Here is a 15,466-nt window from a genome sequence, read left to right as displayed (position 1 = left end):
CATCCTCGTAAACCTTCTCCGAACCCTTTCAAACTTGACAATATCTGTCCTATATTATGGTGCCCAGAACTGAACACAGTATTCAAAATGCGGCCTCACCAACGAAAACAACTGCAACATGACCTCCCAACTTCTGTACTCAGCGGATAAATCGCTGGAAGATCTGTATATAAAATGATGGGAGGTATTGGAAATAGTGGACAGTCCGGACAAACACTGTTTCACACAGAGAGTTGAGAGTCTGTGGAATTCTCTGCCTCAGAGGCCAGTTCTCTGGATACTCTCAAGAGAGAGTTAGATAGAGCTCTTAAAGATAGCGGAGTCAGGGGATATGGGGAGAAGGCAGGAACGGGGTACTAATTGTGGATGATCAGCAGCGTGAAAACTAAACCAACTGAACTGAACTAAATTAATTGGCGCTGCCGGCTCGAAGGGCCAAAAGGCCTACTCCTGCACCTATTGTCTATAGAACCACCTCGATGGGTGGAATGCGAGGCAAGTTTTCTTTGCCCAGAGGGTGTGTGGGTGTTGCTGGAACGCGCTGCCATGGGTGGTGGTGGTGGAGACAGATACAATAGTGGCATTGAAGAAGCTTTTTGGAAGGGCTCATGGATATGGATCACATGCAGGTAGAGGAGATGAATGTAACTTGGCATCCTGGTTGGCACATTGTGTTCTTGGACAATACTGTTCTATTTTTGCAGGAACTCAGCGCATTTGGGGGTAGATTTTGTGACGCTCTGCTTCTAATGAGGAATTTCTCTCAGCAGGGAATCTGTAACCTGAAATGTCCTGACTCACAGTCATAGACTCATACAGTGTGGAAACATGCCCAGCGAGTCCGCGCCGACCAACATGCCCCATCCACACTAGTCCCACCTGCCCACGTTTGAGCCATATCCCTCCAAATCTGCCCTATCCATGTACCTGTCCAAATGTTTCTTAAACGTTGCAAAAGTCAAACATGACCTTCCAGGCATAAATCCATGTTGACTGTTCCTAATCAGACCCTGTTTATCCAGATGCTTATATATATTATCTCTAAGTATCCTTTCCATTAATTTGCCCACCACTGACGTCAAACTAACAGGTCTATAATTGCTAGATTTACTCCTAGAACCCTTTTTAAACAATGGAACAACATGCGCAGTACGCCAATCCTCCGGCACTATTCCCGTTTCTAATGGCATTTGAAATATTTCTGTCATAGCCCCTGTCTATTATTTATTGTCTGTAGATAAGTGATGCTCTTGGCAATATGTTCAGCACAGACATTGTGGGCCGAAGGGCCTGTTCTTGGGTTGTACTGTTCCAGGTTGACCGAGAAATCCCATTCCATATTTATTTTTTTTTTAGTTTTGGTTTTAGAGACACAGCGCAGAAACAGGGCCTTCGACCCACCGAGTCCGCACACTAACACTATCCTACACACACCGGGGACAATTTTGACATTCACACCAAGCAAATTAACCTACTGACCTGCACGTCTTTGGAGTGTGGGAGGAAACCGAAGTTCCCGGAGAAAACCCACGCTGGTCACGGGGAGAACTTACAAACTCCGTAAAGGCAACACCCGCAGTCGGGATCGAACCCGGGTGTCTGGCACCGCAAGGCAGCAAGTCTACAGCCGCGCCACCGTGCCGCCCCGAACTGCCAGAAAATCAGTGGCGGACCTGTACGTGGTTAGTGCGCAGGTAGATAAGTGATAGTCTTGATATTGTGGGCTGAAGGGCCTGTTCTTGTGCTGCACCGTTCCTACCACGGAACCTCGCTTCCCATTCATCCGCCACTCTTGCGACGGGGGGAAATTTGGGGAAATGATGATACTGCCTTGTTTGAAAACTACATTGTGAAACAAAGTTGGTGGGACAGCAATCTCACAGTGAATGTATCATCTATTGCAGGACAGACAGATAAGTTCCAAAATTCCTTTCAGGGCTCCAAACTGAACGGTGGCGATATGGCCCTCGCTCTTTATTCAGCGTTGTACTCTTACTCAGGATGGGACACTCTCAACTTTGTGACCGAAGAGCTTCACAACCCTGAAAGGTGAGTCTATACTGTTTGAGAACGACAACAACGCTGAAGATCCCTCTTCTTCCATCCTCTTCTATTCTCACACAGAGAAGTGTGAGGTGTTGCATTGTGGGACGTCAAACAAGGGCAGGACCGACACAGTGAATGAATGAATGAATGAATCTCTTTATTGTCATTGCACATGGTACAACAAAATTTAAAAGTCAATCCCACAGTGTGATTCACAAGAGCAATTTTAAATATATAAGAAAAGGTAAAAATATATACATATTAAAAATAATTTACAGATAAATAACAAAAGCAGCTGAGGTAGAACCATTCAGTTGAGTGTGAGTGTTATTTCTTATTTTGCATTGTTAAGTTCACGTATGGCTATGGGGTAGAAGCTATCTCTGAGTCTGTTTGTGCGAGAATGATAGGCCTCTGGGGTAGTGTTGTAGAGCAGAGGGATCTAGGAGCACAAGTGCATGGTTCCTTGAAGGTCGAGTCGCAGGTGGATAAGGTGGTCAAAAGGCTTTTGGCACGTCGGCCTTCATCAGTCAGAGTATTGAGTATAAAAGTTGGGAGGTCATGTTGTATTAGACGTTGTATTAGACGTTGGTGAGAACCGCATTTTTAGTATTACGTTCAGTTCTGGCACCATGTATAGGAAAGATATTGTCCAACTTCAAAGAATGCAGAGAAGATTTACGAGGATGTTGCCAGGACTAGAGGGTGTAAACTATTGGTAGAGGCTGGGTAGGTTGAATTTCTATTCCTTGGAGCGCAGGAGGATCAAGGGTAATCTGATAGAGGTGTATAAAATCATGAGAGGAATAGTTCGGATAGATGCACAGTCTTTTACCCTGAGTAGGGGAATTGAGGACCAGAGGACATAGGTTCAAGGTAAAGGGGAACAGATTTAATGGGAATCTGAGGGGTAACATTTTCACACAAAGGGTGGTGGGTGTATGGAACAAGCTGCCAGAAGAGGTAGTGAAGGCTGGGAGTATCCCAATGTTTAAGAAACAGTTGGACAGGGACATGGATAGGACAAGTTTGGAGGGATATGGACCAAACGCAGGCAGGTGGGACTAGTGTAGCTGAGACATGTTGGCCGGTGTGGGCAAGTTGGGCCGAAGGGCCTGTTTCTAAGCTGCATCACTCTATGACTCTACCTATTTGGAAGGATCACAAGTGATAGAAAATAAGTGCAGGAGTAGGACACTCGGCCCATCGAGCCATTCAGCATGATCCAAAATAAGGACCCCGTTCCTGCTTTCTCCCCATATATCAACAGATGTGAGCAAATTATTAAAAAATAAGACATTGCAAAGATAGTTTATTTGTTACATAATAATATTTAAACAAATTGATTGAGCAATCAAAAGCCATTGTCATGAATTCTACACTTCTGCATCATACTAATCAAAGTCAGAGGTCACGTCAAACAATTCCACAAAGAAATTTCAGGTTTCTGTGGAAGTTATGGGTAATAATTTCAAGCCCACTTTTATCAACAAATCAATTTAACTGATAGGTGTAGAATTAGGTCATTCGGCCCATCAAGTCTACTCTGGCATTCAATCATGGCTGATCTATCTCTCCCTCCTAACCCCATTCTCCTGCCTTCTCCCCATAACCATCATAATCAAGTGTCTATCTATCTCTGCCTTAAAAATATCCATTGACTTGGCCTCCACAGCCTTCTGTGGCAAAGAGTTCCACAGATTCACCACCCTCGGACTAAAGAAATTCCTAAAGGTACGTCCATTTATTCTGAGGCTATGGCCTTTACATGGATAGGACATGTTTGGAGGGATATGGACCAAATGCTGTCAGGTGGGACGAGTGTAGCTGGGACATGTTGCCAGGTGTGGGCACGTTGGTCACTCTATGACTCTGGGGCGAAGGCAGGAGAATGGGGTTAGGAGGGAGAGATAGATCAGCCATGATTGAATGGTGGAGGATACTCGATGGGCTGAGTGGCCTAATTATGCTCCTGTGACATGAACATACACCACTGCCCAATCAAGTCAAGTCACTATTTATATAGCACATTTAAAAAACAACTCTCGTTGGCCAAAGTGCTTTACATTGTTGGAGGTACTAATGTAACAGTGGTTCATAGATTAAATACATACATATATACATATAGCCCTCACTCAGAGGACGTCAAGAAAGGCTTGAGAGTAAAGATGAGTTTTCAGTCTCGACTTAAAGGAGTCGATGGAGGGGGCAGTTCTGATGGGAAGAGGGATGCTGTTCCACAGTCTAGGAGCTGCAACCGCAAAGGCACGGTCGCCCCTGAGCTTATGCCTAGACCGCGGGATGTTCAGTAACCCCAAGTCGGCCGATCTGCGGGACCTGGGGGTGGTGTGGTGTGTAAGCAGTCTTTTGATGTAGGTGGGGGCAAGCCCATTAAGGATATTGTCGACATAAAGGAGGATCTTGAAATTTATTTGGAACCTCACAGGGAGCCAGTGGAGAGAGGCCAGGATCGGGGTGATGTGGTCCCTTTTTCGGGTGCCCGTCAGTAGTCTCGCTGCGGCGTTTTGGACCAGTTGCAGGTGGGACAGGGATGATTGGCTGATGCCAGTGTAAAGGGAGTTGCAGTAATCGAGGCGGGAGGAGGTAAATGTGTGGATGAGCTTTTCGAGGTCATCAAATTGGAGGAATGGTTTAATTTTAGCAATCGTCCGAAGCTGGAAGAAGCTCGCTTTTACCACAGCATTGACTTGTTTGTCAAATTTCAATGCTGAGTCAAATATCACACCAAGGTTTTTGATGTGAGGTTTGAGTAATGGGAGAAACATAGAAATTAGGTGCAGGAGTAGGCCATTCGGCCCTTCGAGCCTGCACCGCCATTCAATATGATCATGGCTTATCATCCAACTCAGTATCCCGTACCTGCCTTCTCTCCATACCCCCTGATCCCCTTAGCCACAAGGGCCACATCTAACTAGGATGCCTGCTGTCATTTTGATTGAGTCCGAGGGGCCGAGAAGGATGACCTCAGACTTACTCTCGTTTAGTTGGAGGAAGTTCTGGGCCATCCAACACTTTATGTCCTCGAGGCAGTGGATAAGGTTAAGCAGATTTGATTGGTTTTTGGGCTTCAGGCGGAGATAGAGTTGTGTATCGTCTGCGTAGCAGTGGAAGGAAATGCCGTACCTTTGAATGACTTGGCCTAAGGGGAGCATATACAGGGAGAAGTGAATGGGGCTAGGATGGAACCTTGTGGAGCCCCACAGCAGAGGCTAGCTGGGGAGGAGAAAGAGTTGCCTATGTTAGTAGAGAAACTCCTATCTTTGAGGTAGGAAATGAACCAGCTCAGGGCAGTGCCATCAATACCAACCCCGTACCGGAGACGGTCAGTTAGGATGGTGTGGTCGACTGTATCAAATGCTGCACTGAGGTCGAGAAGGAGCAGGATTGCACAGTCGCCGGAGTCAATGGTGAGAAGTAAGTCGGTGTGTACCTAGTGGGAGTACAATAACACGCAAAGCACCAGAAACGTCATGGAAATCGGGTTCACGTTTATATTGTCACGTGTACTGAGGCACAGTGAAAAGCTTTGTTTTGCATGCGAGATCAGATAGTACATGATCAGATTGGGCAGCACGGTGGCGCAGCGGTAGAGTTGCTGTCTTACAGCACCAGAGACCCGGGTTCGATCCTAACTAGGGGTGGTATGAATGTAGAAATTGTCCCTAGTGTGTGTCGGATAATGTTGGAGTGCGAGGATCACTGGTCTGTCCGGACTCAGTGGGCCGAAGGGCCTGTTTTAGGAGCTTCTTGTGCACCAGTTGAGTTCAGTTATTATGGTTTTGTCATTCAACCACTGACACGGTGGCGCAGCGGTAGAGTTGCAGCCTCACAGCGCCAGAGACCCGGGTTTAATCCTGACTACGGGTGCTGTCTGTACGGAGTTTGTACGTTCTCCCCATGACCTGCATAGGTTTTGTCCAGGTGCTCCGGTTTCCTCCCACACTCCAAAAACGTGCAGATTTGTAGGTTGATACAATATGCTGGAATAACTCAGCCCGAAACGTCAAACATTCCTTCTATCCAGAGATGCTGCCTGTCCCACTGAGTTACTCCAGCATTTTGTGTCTATCTTCGCTGTAAACCACAATACCTGCAGCACCAGAAACGTCTTTGTAGGGGTGTGGCTACTGTAAATTCTCCCCACAGTGAAAAGATGGTTTTGCATGCTATATCAGGTGAGTACAGAAGTACACGATCAGATGGGCAACAACAGTGGCGCAGAGTAGAGTTGCTGTCTTACAGCACCAGAATTCGGGTTCGATCCTAACTAGGGGTGGTATGAATGTAGAAATTGTCCCTAGTGTGTGGTTCGGATAATGTTGGAGTGCGAGGATCACTGGTCTGTCCGGACTCAGTGGGCCAAGGGCCTGTTTTAGGAGCTTCTTGTGCACCAGTTAGTTCAGTTATTATGGTTTTGTCCACCACTGACACGGTGCGACAGTAGTAAGTTATTTGAAGCGGTACGTTTGCCTCCACAGTGCCAGGGATCATGGTTTAATCCTGACACGGTGGCGCAGCGGTAGAGTTGCTGCCTCACAGTGCCAGAGACCCGGGTTTAATCCTGACTACGGGTGCTGTCTGTACGGAGTTTGTACTTTCTCCCCGTGACCTGCATAGGTTTTGTCCGGGTGCTCCGGTTTCCTCCCACACTCCAAAAACGTGCAGATTTGTAGGTTGATACAATATGCTGGAATAACTCAGCCCGAAACGTCAAACATTCCTTCTATCCAGAGATGCTGCCTGTCCCACTGAGTTACTCCAGCATTTTGTGTCTATCTTCGCTGTAAACCAGCACCTGCAGTTCCTTCCTTTGTAGGTTAGTTGGCTACTGTAAATTCTCCCCAGTGCGTAAGATGGAACTGGTATACAGGGATAACTGGTCGACAATAGGTGCAGGAATAGGCCATTCGGCCCTTCGAGCCAACACCGCCATTCACTGTGATCATGGCCGTTCATCCACACTCAGTACCCCATTCCTGCCTTCTCCCCATATCCCCTGACTCCACTTATCTATAAGTGCTCTATCTAGCTCTCTCTTGAAAGCATCCAGAGAATTGGCCTCCACTGCCTTCTGAGGCAGAGAATTCCACAGATTCACAACTCTGGGTGAAAATGTTTTTCCTCATCTCCGTTATAAATGGTTTACCCTTTATTCTTAAACTGTGGCCCCTGGTTCTGGACTCCCACAACATCGGGAACATGTTTCCTTCCTCTAGTGTGTCCAATCCCTTAATAATCTTATATGTTTCAATAAGATACCCCCTCATCCTTCTAAATTCCAGTGTATACAAGCCCAGCCGCTCCATTCTTTCAACATGTGACAATCCTGCCAGGTTGGTGTGGATTCAGTGTGCCGGAGGGGCTGTTTCTCTGCTGTATCTCTAAAACTAAAATTACTATACATAAATGCAATCAAGTCAAATTCAAGTACCATAGATAGACCAAAGGGAACAGGATGTAGCTCCCAGTATTGGAGAGCACCAGTTCCAGAGCCAAAGCCCAACATCTGCAATGAGGTAGAGGTGAATTGGACAGTACTCGAACTTATGGAGGTAAAGCTCATGGAGGTAAATCTTAGCTGATATGTGTAGGAAGGAACTGCAGATGCTGGTTTACACCGAAGATAGACACAAAATGCTGGAGTACTCAAAGTGGGGCAGTCTCGACCCGAAACGTCACCCATTCCTTCTCTCCAGAGATGCTGCCTGTTCCGCTGAGTTACTCCAGCATTATGTGTCTTATCTTCGGTGCCTTAGCTGATGCGTGATCAAGGCAATCCACAGGCATTGATGTAGAAGGAGATTTTAGGATCCAAGTCCATGGCTCCCTGAAAGTGACCACACAAGTAGATAGATGGGTAAAGATGGCCTTCCTTCATCAGCCTCACAGCGCCAGAGACCCAGGTTCGATCCTGACGCCGGGTGCAGTCTGTACGGAGTTTGTACGTTCCGCCCGTGACCTCGTGGTTTTTCTCTGGGTGCTCTGGTTTTCTCCCACACTCCAAAGACGTGCAGGTTTGTCGGTCATTTCGCTTCGGTGAAGATTGTAAATTGTGCCCAGTGTGCGTGTGAGATGGTGCTAGTGTACGGGGTGGTCGCTGCTCGGTGCAGATCCGGTGGGCCCGTTTCTGTTCTGTATCTCTAAACTAAACCAAACTAAACAGTCAGGACATTGAGTGCAAGATCCAGGAAATTGTGTCGCAGCTTCGTGATCGATGGTTTGGTATGGGCTGAAGGGCCTGTTTCCATGCTGCATCTCTACACTAAACTGAAATGAAAATATCACTGTTCAAAATCATTTTAGGGAGTGAAGGGGAGAAATATAGGAATCCATAGGGCTCGGTGGGACGAAGGGCCTGTTTCCACGCTATATCTCTAAACTAAATTAAACTAAACTAAGTTAGGCTAATCACATCAGCAGAACCCAGAACATTTATGTTTAATAAAACCATAAGTAAAATGCTGCACCTGATAAAATCTAATGGACTGCAATGAATGTAACATAAAATGGTGCTTTAAAATAGAAATTTCAAAGCAATTCTATGATATAAAATGTAACAGAATACTACGAGCATATACTGTGCACCCATATCGTTAGTATCAGAGCAAGCTCCTGCAATCTTGCTTTACCGATGTTGGGGGAGTCCAGAACCAGGGGCCACAGTTTAAGAATAACGGGTAGGCCATTTAGAACGGAGACGAGGAAACACTTTTTCACCCAAGGAGTAGAGAATCTGTGGAATTCTCTCTCAGAGGGCAGTGGAGGCCAATTCTCTGGATGCTTTCAAGAGAGAGTTAGATGGAGCTCTTAAAGATAGTCAAGGGATATGGGGAGAAGGCAGGAACGGGGTACTGATTGTGGATGATCAGTCATGGTCACATTGAATGGCGATGCTGGCTCGAAGGGCCGTATGGCCTACTCCTGCACCTATTGTCTATTGATGTGTAGATTACTTGAACTAAATCACGAGAGGCATAGATAGGGTGGAGAGTCCGAACCTTTCTCTCTGGGTGGGAAAGATGAAAGACAAAAGTTGAATAGCAAGTTTGTAGATGACACAAAACCATGTGGGAATCTAGATGGTTGTCCAAAATTGCAGCAGGTTCTTGATCGATTGGCCAGGTGATGGGATTTAATAGAGAGAAATGTGAGGTGGTGCATTTTGGAAAGTCGAACACAGTGAATGATAGAGTTCTGGGGAGTGTGCAGAACAGAGGGTTTAAGAAACATTTAGACAGGCACATGGCTAGAACAGGTTTAGAGCGATATAGGCCAAACATAACAGGTGGGACTAGTGCAGATGCGGTATGTTAGTTAGTGTGGGCAAGTTGGGCCAACGGGCCTCTTTCTTCGCTATGACTCATGTGTGTGTGTGTTTGTATATATATGTGTACGTGTGTGTGCATATATGTGTATGTGTGTATATATATGTGTGTGTATATATGCATGGGTGAGTATATTTGTGTGTGTATATATATATATGCATGGGTTTGTATATGTGTATGTGTGTATGTATATATATATGTGTGTATATGTGTCTATATGTGTATATATATATATATATGTGTGTGTGTGTATATATGTGTGTGTACATGTGTGTGTGTGTGTATGTGTGTGTGTGTGTGTGTATATGTGTGTGTGCTTGTATATAGATATGTATGTGTGTGTATATATACATATGTCTCTATATTATACAGGAGATGCAAAATCTTCCCACTGAAACCACCACCTCCCTGGGTACTTTCCCCTGCCACTGCAGGAGATGCAACACCTGTCCCTTTACCTCCCCCTCCTTGACTCCATCCAAGGACCCAAACAGTCTTTCCAGGTGAGGCAGAGGTTGACTTGCACCGTCTCCAACCTCATCTACTGTATCCGCTGTTCCAGGTGTCAACTCCTCGACACCAGCGAGACCAAGCGCAGGCTCTGCGATAGTTTCAATGAACACCTCCGTCTAAACCTACCCGATCTCCCGGTGGCTCAGCACTTCAACTCCCCCCTCCCATTCCCAATCTGACCTTTCTGTCCTGGGCCTCCTCCATTGTCAGAGTGAGGTCCAGCACAAACTGGAGGAACAGCACCTCATATTTTTCTTGGTTAGTTTACACCCCAGTGGTATGAACATTGACTTCTCCAACTTCAAATCGCCCTTGCTTTCTCTCATTCCACTCCCTCCACCATCCCAATTCTCCCACTAGTCTTACTGTCTCTGACTGCATTCTATCTTTGTCCCAACCCCTACCCTGACATCAGTCTGAAGAAGGGTCTCGACCCGAAACGTCGCCCATTCTTTCTCTCTCCAGAGATGCTGCCTCACCCACTGAGTTACTCCAGCATTTTGTGTCTACCTTTGATTTAAACCAGCATCTGTAGTTCGTTCCCATCTCATAGTTCTTTCTCACACACACACACACACACACACACACACACGCGCACACACACACACACGCACACACACACGCACACGCACACACACACACACACGCACACACACAGAGTAAGAATTTCATATGTTAAACTTCTTCTGCTATTGCAGCTGAAACTCTGTGGGGAATGTAGTTCCTTACAGCGTGAACATTTGGACTCCACAGTTGTCAATGTTAATGGCCTGTCCCACGCTGGATCACGCACGCTCCTCAGTCATGGCAGACCAATGATGCACTTGCCGATTTTTTTTTGGCGACTGCCGGTGTCATTGACTGAAATATCAGGTCACCGGAAAAGTCACGGCGTGACGACGTATTGACGCGCAGTGTTTTTTCCAAGTGTCGCAACATTTTATTTGTCGCTGCTGGATATTGAAATCTTTCGGCAACCCTAATATGTCAGTCAATCACGCGGGCAGTCGCCGAAAAAAAATCGGCAAGTGCATCATTGGTCTGCCATGAGTGAGGAGCGTGCGTGATCCAGGGTGGGTTCCAGTTTGCCCGTGATAATCGTGCACTCGCTTGCCTTTTGATTTGCTGTTGCGATAATTGACGACCGAACTCCCCCCCACCTTGTTGACAGGAACCTGCCCTTAGCGATTGCTATTTCCATGCCCGTGGTAACGATCATCTACCTCCTGACAAACGTGGCCTACTACGCAGTCCTGGACATCCCAACCATCCTCCACAGTGATGCCGTTGCCGTGGTAAGTCTTTGCTGCCAAGCGCTACAGCACAATGGCCTGACTGTGGTGATTCCGATCTTTTTGGTCTGTTGGATTTGGGCTCACAGGAGCAGTTATTTTTTTCTTGTACGATTTAACAAGTGAGTGATAGGGATCTGGTCAGAGCAGAGCAACAGAGTCATGGAGTGATACAGCGTGAAAACAGGCCCAGCTTGCCCACACCAGCCAACATGTCCCATCTAGACTAGTCCCACCTGCCTGCGTTTGATCCACATCCCTCCAAGCCTGTCCTATCCATGTACCTGTCTAACTGTTTCTTAATGGTTGGGATAGTCCCAGTCTCAACTACCTCCTCTGGCAGTTTGTTCCTTACACCCACCACCCTTTGTGTGAAAAAGTTACCCCTCAGATTCCTATTAAGTCTTTTCCCCTTCACCTTGAACCTATGTCCTCTGGTCCTCGATTCCCCAACTCTGGGCAAGAGACTCTGTGCGTCTACCCGATCTATTCCTCTCTTGATTTTATACACATCTATAAGATCACCCCTCATCCTCCTGTGCTCCAAGGAATAGAGTCCCAGCCTACTCAACCTCTCCCTACAGCTCAGGCCCTCTAGCCCTGGCAACATCCTCGTAAATCTTCTCTGTACCCTGTCCAGCTTGACACCATCTTGACAACATGGCGCCCAGAACTGAACACAATACTCTAAATTCCATTCCGTGAGGAATTTCTGCGGGTGCTTTGGTTTCCTCCCACTCCCCAAAGACGTGCAGGTTTGTAGGTTAATTGGCTTTGGTATCAGTGTGCGTAGAATACTGCCAGTGTACGGGGTATTCGCTAGTTAGCGCAGACTTAACCCTCGTGTGTCGGATAGTGCCAGCGTACGGAGTGATCGCCAGTCGGCGCGGACTCGGCGGGCCCAAGGGCCTGTTTCCACCCTGTGTCTCTAAAATCTAAAGTGTCTGCTCAAGAGATTTAACTAGCGACCTAATGCCGTCAACCTCGCCTGTGGACGCCAGGCATGAGGCCAGCAGCAGAGAGCATTGATGGTGTCATGGTGACCTGCACTGGTTGCATTGGCATCAGCCCATCCAGTGTAGGATCACATAACAGGGATGTGAATACGTGGCGATGATACAAAATAGGTGGAAGGGCAGGTTGTGTAGAGAAAGCAGGGACTCTGCAGAAGGACTTAAGTTTAGTGATTCAGCACGGAAACAGGCCCTTCGGCCCAACGGGTCTGCTCTGACCAGCAATCCCTGCTCACAAACACATACTAGTGACATTTTTTACATTTATCAAGCCAATTAACCTAGAAACCTGTATGTCTTTGGAGTGTGGGAGGAAACCGAAGATCTCGAAGAAAACCCACGCCGGTCACGGGGAGAATGTACAAACTCCGTACAGGCAGCACCCGTGGTCAGGATCGAACCTGGGTCTCCGGCGCTGTGAGGCAGCAATCTACCGCTGTGCCGCCATGGCATGGGCAGGTTTAGATTAGATTTTTAGATTAGATTCCTTTATTGTCATTCAGACCTTTCGGTTGGGAGAGTGGGCAGAGAAGTGGCAGATGGAATATAGTGTAGCAAAGTGTGGAGTCATGCATTTTGGTCGTAGGAATAAAGGTGTAGACTATTTTCTAAATGGGGAGTGGATGCAGAAATCGGAGGTGCAAAGGGACTTGGGAGTGCTGGTGCAGGATTCCCCAAAAAGTTAATCTGTAAGTCAAATCGGTAGTAAAGAAAGCAAACTCAATGCTAGCATTTATTTCAAGAGGGCTTGAATACAAAAACAGGGATGTAATGCTGAGGCTCTATAAGGCGCTGGTAAGGCCACATTTGGAATATTGCGAGCAATTTTGGGCACCATATCTGAGGAAGGATGTGCTGGCTCTGGAGAGGGTCCAGAGGAGGTTTACAAGAATGATCCCAGGAATGAGTGGGTTAACCTATGATGAGCATTTGACAGCACTGGGCCTGTACTCGCATTGGCGCGGCCTTTCCTGCCGGGATCGACCGGAGCTCCAGCAGCGGCGGGACAGCGCTGGAACATCGCGGGGCTGGCGATGCCTTACCGGGGGTCGCCGTCTGGAGCCCGGAGTGCTGGACCTGCTGCACCGACATCATGGAGCTGCGGTTTGCAGAGCTCCCAACGCGGGCGGCGCTGATGGACAGCGCGGGGTCCTGCGACTCTGCCCAGCTCGGCCTGTGGACTCAGGAGCTGCAGACTCCGGCAGCGGGAGGCGGCTGATCAGAAGGTCCGGGCCGCTGAGGAGGAGGATGCTCACCGTCGGGGTTCGGCGTCGGCGTTCCACCAGCCCGGCGTGAGGGCCTGAACATCGGGCCACCCGGGGCGGCGACTGCGGGTGCTCGGAAGGCCCCGACCACGGATGGACACGGAGGGGAGGCTGGCTGGACTATGGTGCCTTCCTCACCTGGGTGCCATTTATGTTATGTTGTGTTGTGGACTTTCTGTGTTTGTGCTTTTTTTAAATTTTTAATTCAATTTCAATTTTATTTTTAATATGTTTTATTATTTATTTATTATTTATTTTTATTATTTTTCTTGTGATTTTTTTTAACGATACTGCCTGTACGGGAAATTCATTTCGTTGTCTCAAAGTGAGGCAATGACAATAAAATTTGAATACAAGAATACAAGAGTTTAGAAGGTTGAGGGGGGACCTCATTGAAACTTACCGAATCGTGAAAGGCCTGGATAGAGTGGATGTGGAGAGGATGTTTCCACTGGTAGGAGAGTCTAGGACCAGAGGTCATAGCCTCAGAATTAAAGGGCGCTCTTTTAGAAAGGAGGTGAGGAGGAACTTTTTTAGTCAGAGGGCCCTTAATTTGTGGAACTTATTGCCACGGAGGGCTGTAGAGACCAAGTCAGTGGATATTTTTAAGGCAGGGTAAACACATTCTTGATTAGAACGGGTGTCAATGGGTTATGGGGAGAAGGCAGGAAAATAGGATTAGGAGGTAGAGATCAGCCATGATTGAATGGCGATGGGCCGAATGGCCTAATTATACTCTTGTGAACTAGTGTGGAATGGCTTCAGCCTGTGGGAAATCAGTGGATGGCCCATTGTGGGCTGTGGGAGAGGTGATTACGAAGGGAGACCTAAAATACTGAGTAACTCCAGTAGATGGTAGATACACAGTCTCTTGCCCAGAGTAGGGGAATCGAAGACCAGAGGACGGGTTCAAGGTGAAGGGGAAATGATTTAATAGGAATCTGAGTGGTAACTTTTTCACACAAAGGGTGGTGGGTGTATGGAACAAGTTGCCAGAGGAAGTAGTTGAGGCTGGGACTATCCCACCATTTAAATCAAACAGGTACAGTACATGGACAGGTTTAGAGGGATATGGACCAAGTGCAGGCAGGTGGGTCTAGTGTAGCTGGGACATGTTGGTCGGTGTGGGCAAGTTGGGCCGAAGGGCCTGTTTTGCACGCTGTATCACTCTATAACTGAGCAGGTAGGCAGCATCTCTGGAAAAAAGAAATGGGTGACATTTTGGGTTAAGAACCTCCTTCAGACGAAGGGATCTGAGCAGTGGAGCACCTGAGGTCAGGATCGAACCCGGGTCTCTGGCGCCGTGAGGCAGCGCCTCTACCAGCTGCGCCACCCTGCCACCCTTATTTTCTTGTCAATATCAGAGTATTCAACCTTAGTAACCAGATGGTGGACACAAAACCAGATGTTATGTATCCATGTACATGGATGGGACAGGTTTGGAGAGATATGGGCAGGTGGACTAGTGTAGATGGGACGCTGGCTGGTGTGGGCAAGTTGGACCGAAGGGCTTGTTTCCACACTGTGTCACTCTATGACTCCACGACTATGACTCAATGAGTATAAAAGCGAAGAGGTCCTTCTGCAGTTGTACAGGGTCCTAGTGAGAACACATGGAGCATTGTGTGCAGTTTTGGGATGGCAGGACTGTCATATGTTGATAGAATGGAGCGGCTGGGCTTGTATACTCTGGAATTTAGAAGGATGAGAGGGTATCCTATTGAAACATATTGTCTATTGTCTATTGTCCATGACTATGGTTCCATGACTAAGGCTCTGTGACTATGTCTATGTTGAAAGTCAGACATGCAAAACAATGTTTCTTTTAGACTTTTGCAGATGCTGTCCTGGGTTACGTGAAGTGGCTCATACCACTGTCGGTAGCGATATCCTGCTACGGTGGCCTTAACTCATCTATCATTGCATCCTCCAGGTAAGTCTGAAGTGTGTGGTGGGTGGAGGATTGCAAACTGCAGAGCCTAGTGCTGGCC

The 15,466-nt window shown here is 47.3% G+C and overlaps 1 protein-coding gene across 6 annotated transcripts in view; it reads left to right on the top strand.

Annotated features, from left to right (window-relative positions):
* si:dkeyp-120h9.1 (Y+L amino acid transporter 2-like) overlaps positions 1-15,466 on the top strand; it is a 76,688-nt gene that overhangs the window by 29,363 nt on the left and 31,859 nt on the right. For all 6 annotated transcript variants that reach the window (XM_055654330.1, XM_055654324.1, XM_055654301.1 and 3 more), the window contains 3 exons: positions 1,905-2,049; positions 11,077-11,200; positions 15,305-15,408. In XM_055654330.1, the coding sequence (XP_055510305.1) occupies positions 1,905-2,049; positions 11,077-11,200; positions 15,305-15,408 (373 nt within the window). The remainder of the gene's footprint in view (positions 1-1,904; positions 2,050-11,076; positions 11,201-15,304; positions 15,409-15,466) is intronic.

This window comes from Leucoraja erinacea, chromosome 2 (genome assembly GCF_028641065.1).
Source record: "Leucoraja erinacea ecotype New England chromosome 2, Leri_hhj_1, whole genome shotgun sequence".
In the NCBI taxonomy this organism is placed as follows: Eukaryota; Metazoa; Chordata; class Chondrichthyes; order Rajiformes; family Rajidae; genus Leucoraja; species Leucoraja erinaceus.
Note: the sequence above shows the minus strand (reverse complement) of the source record. Positions and strands in the feature narration are given on the sequence as shown.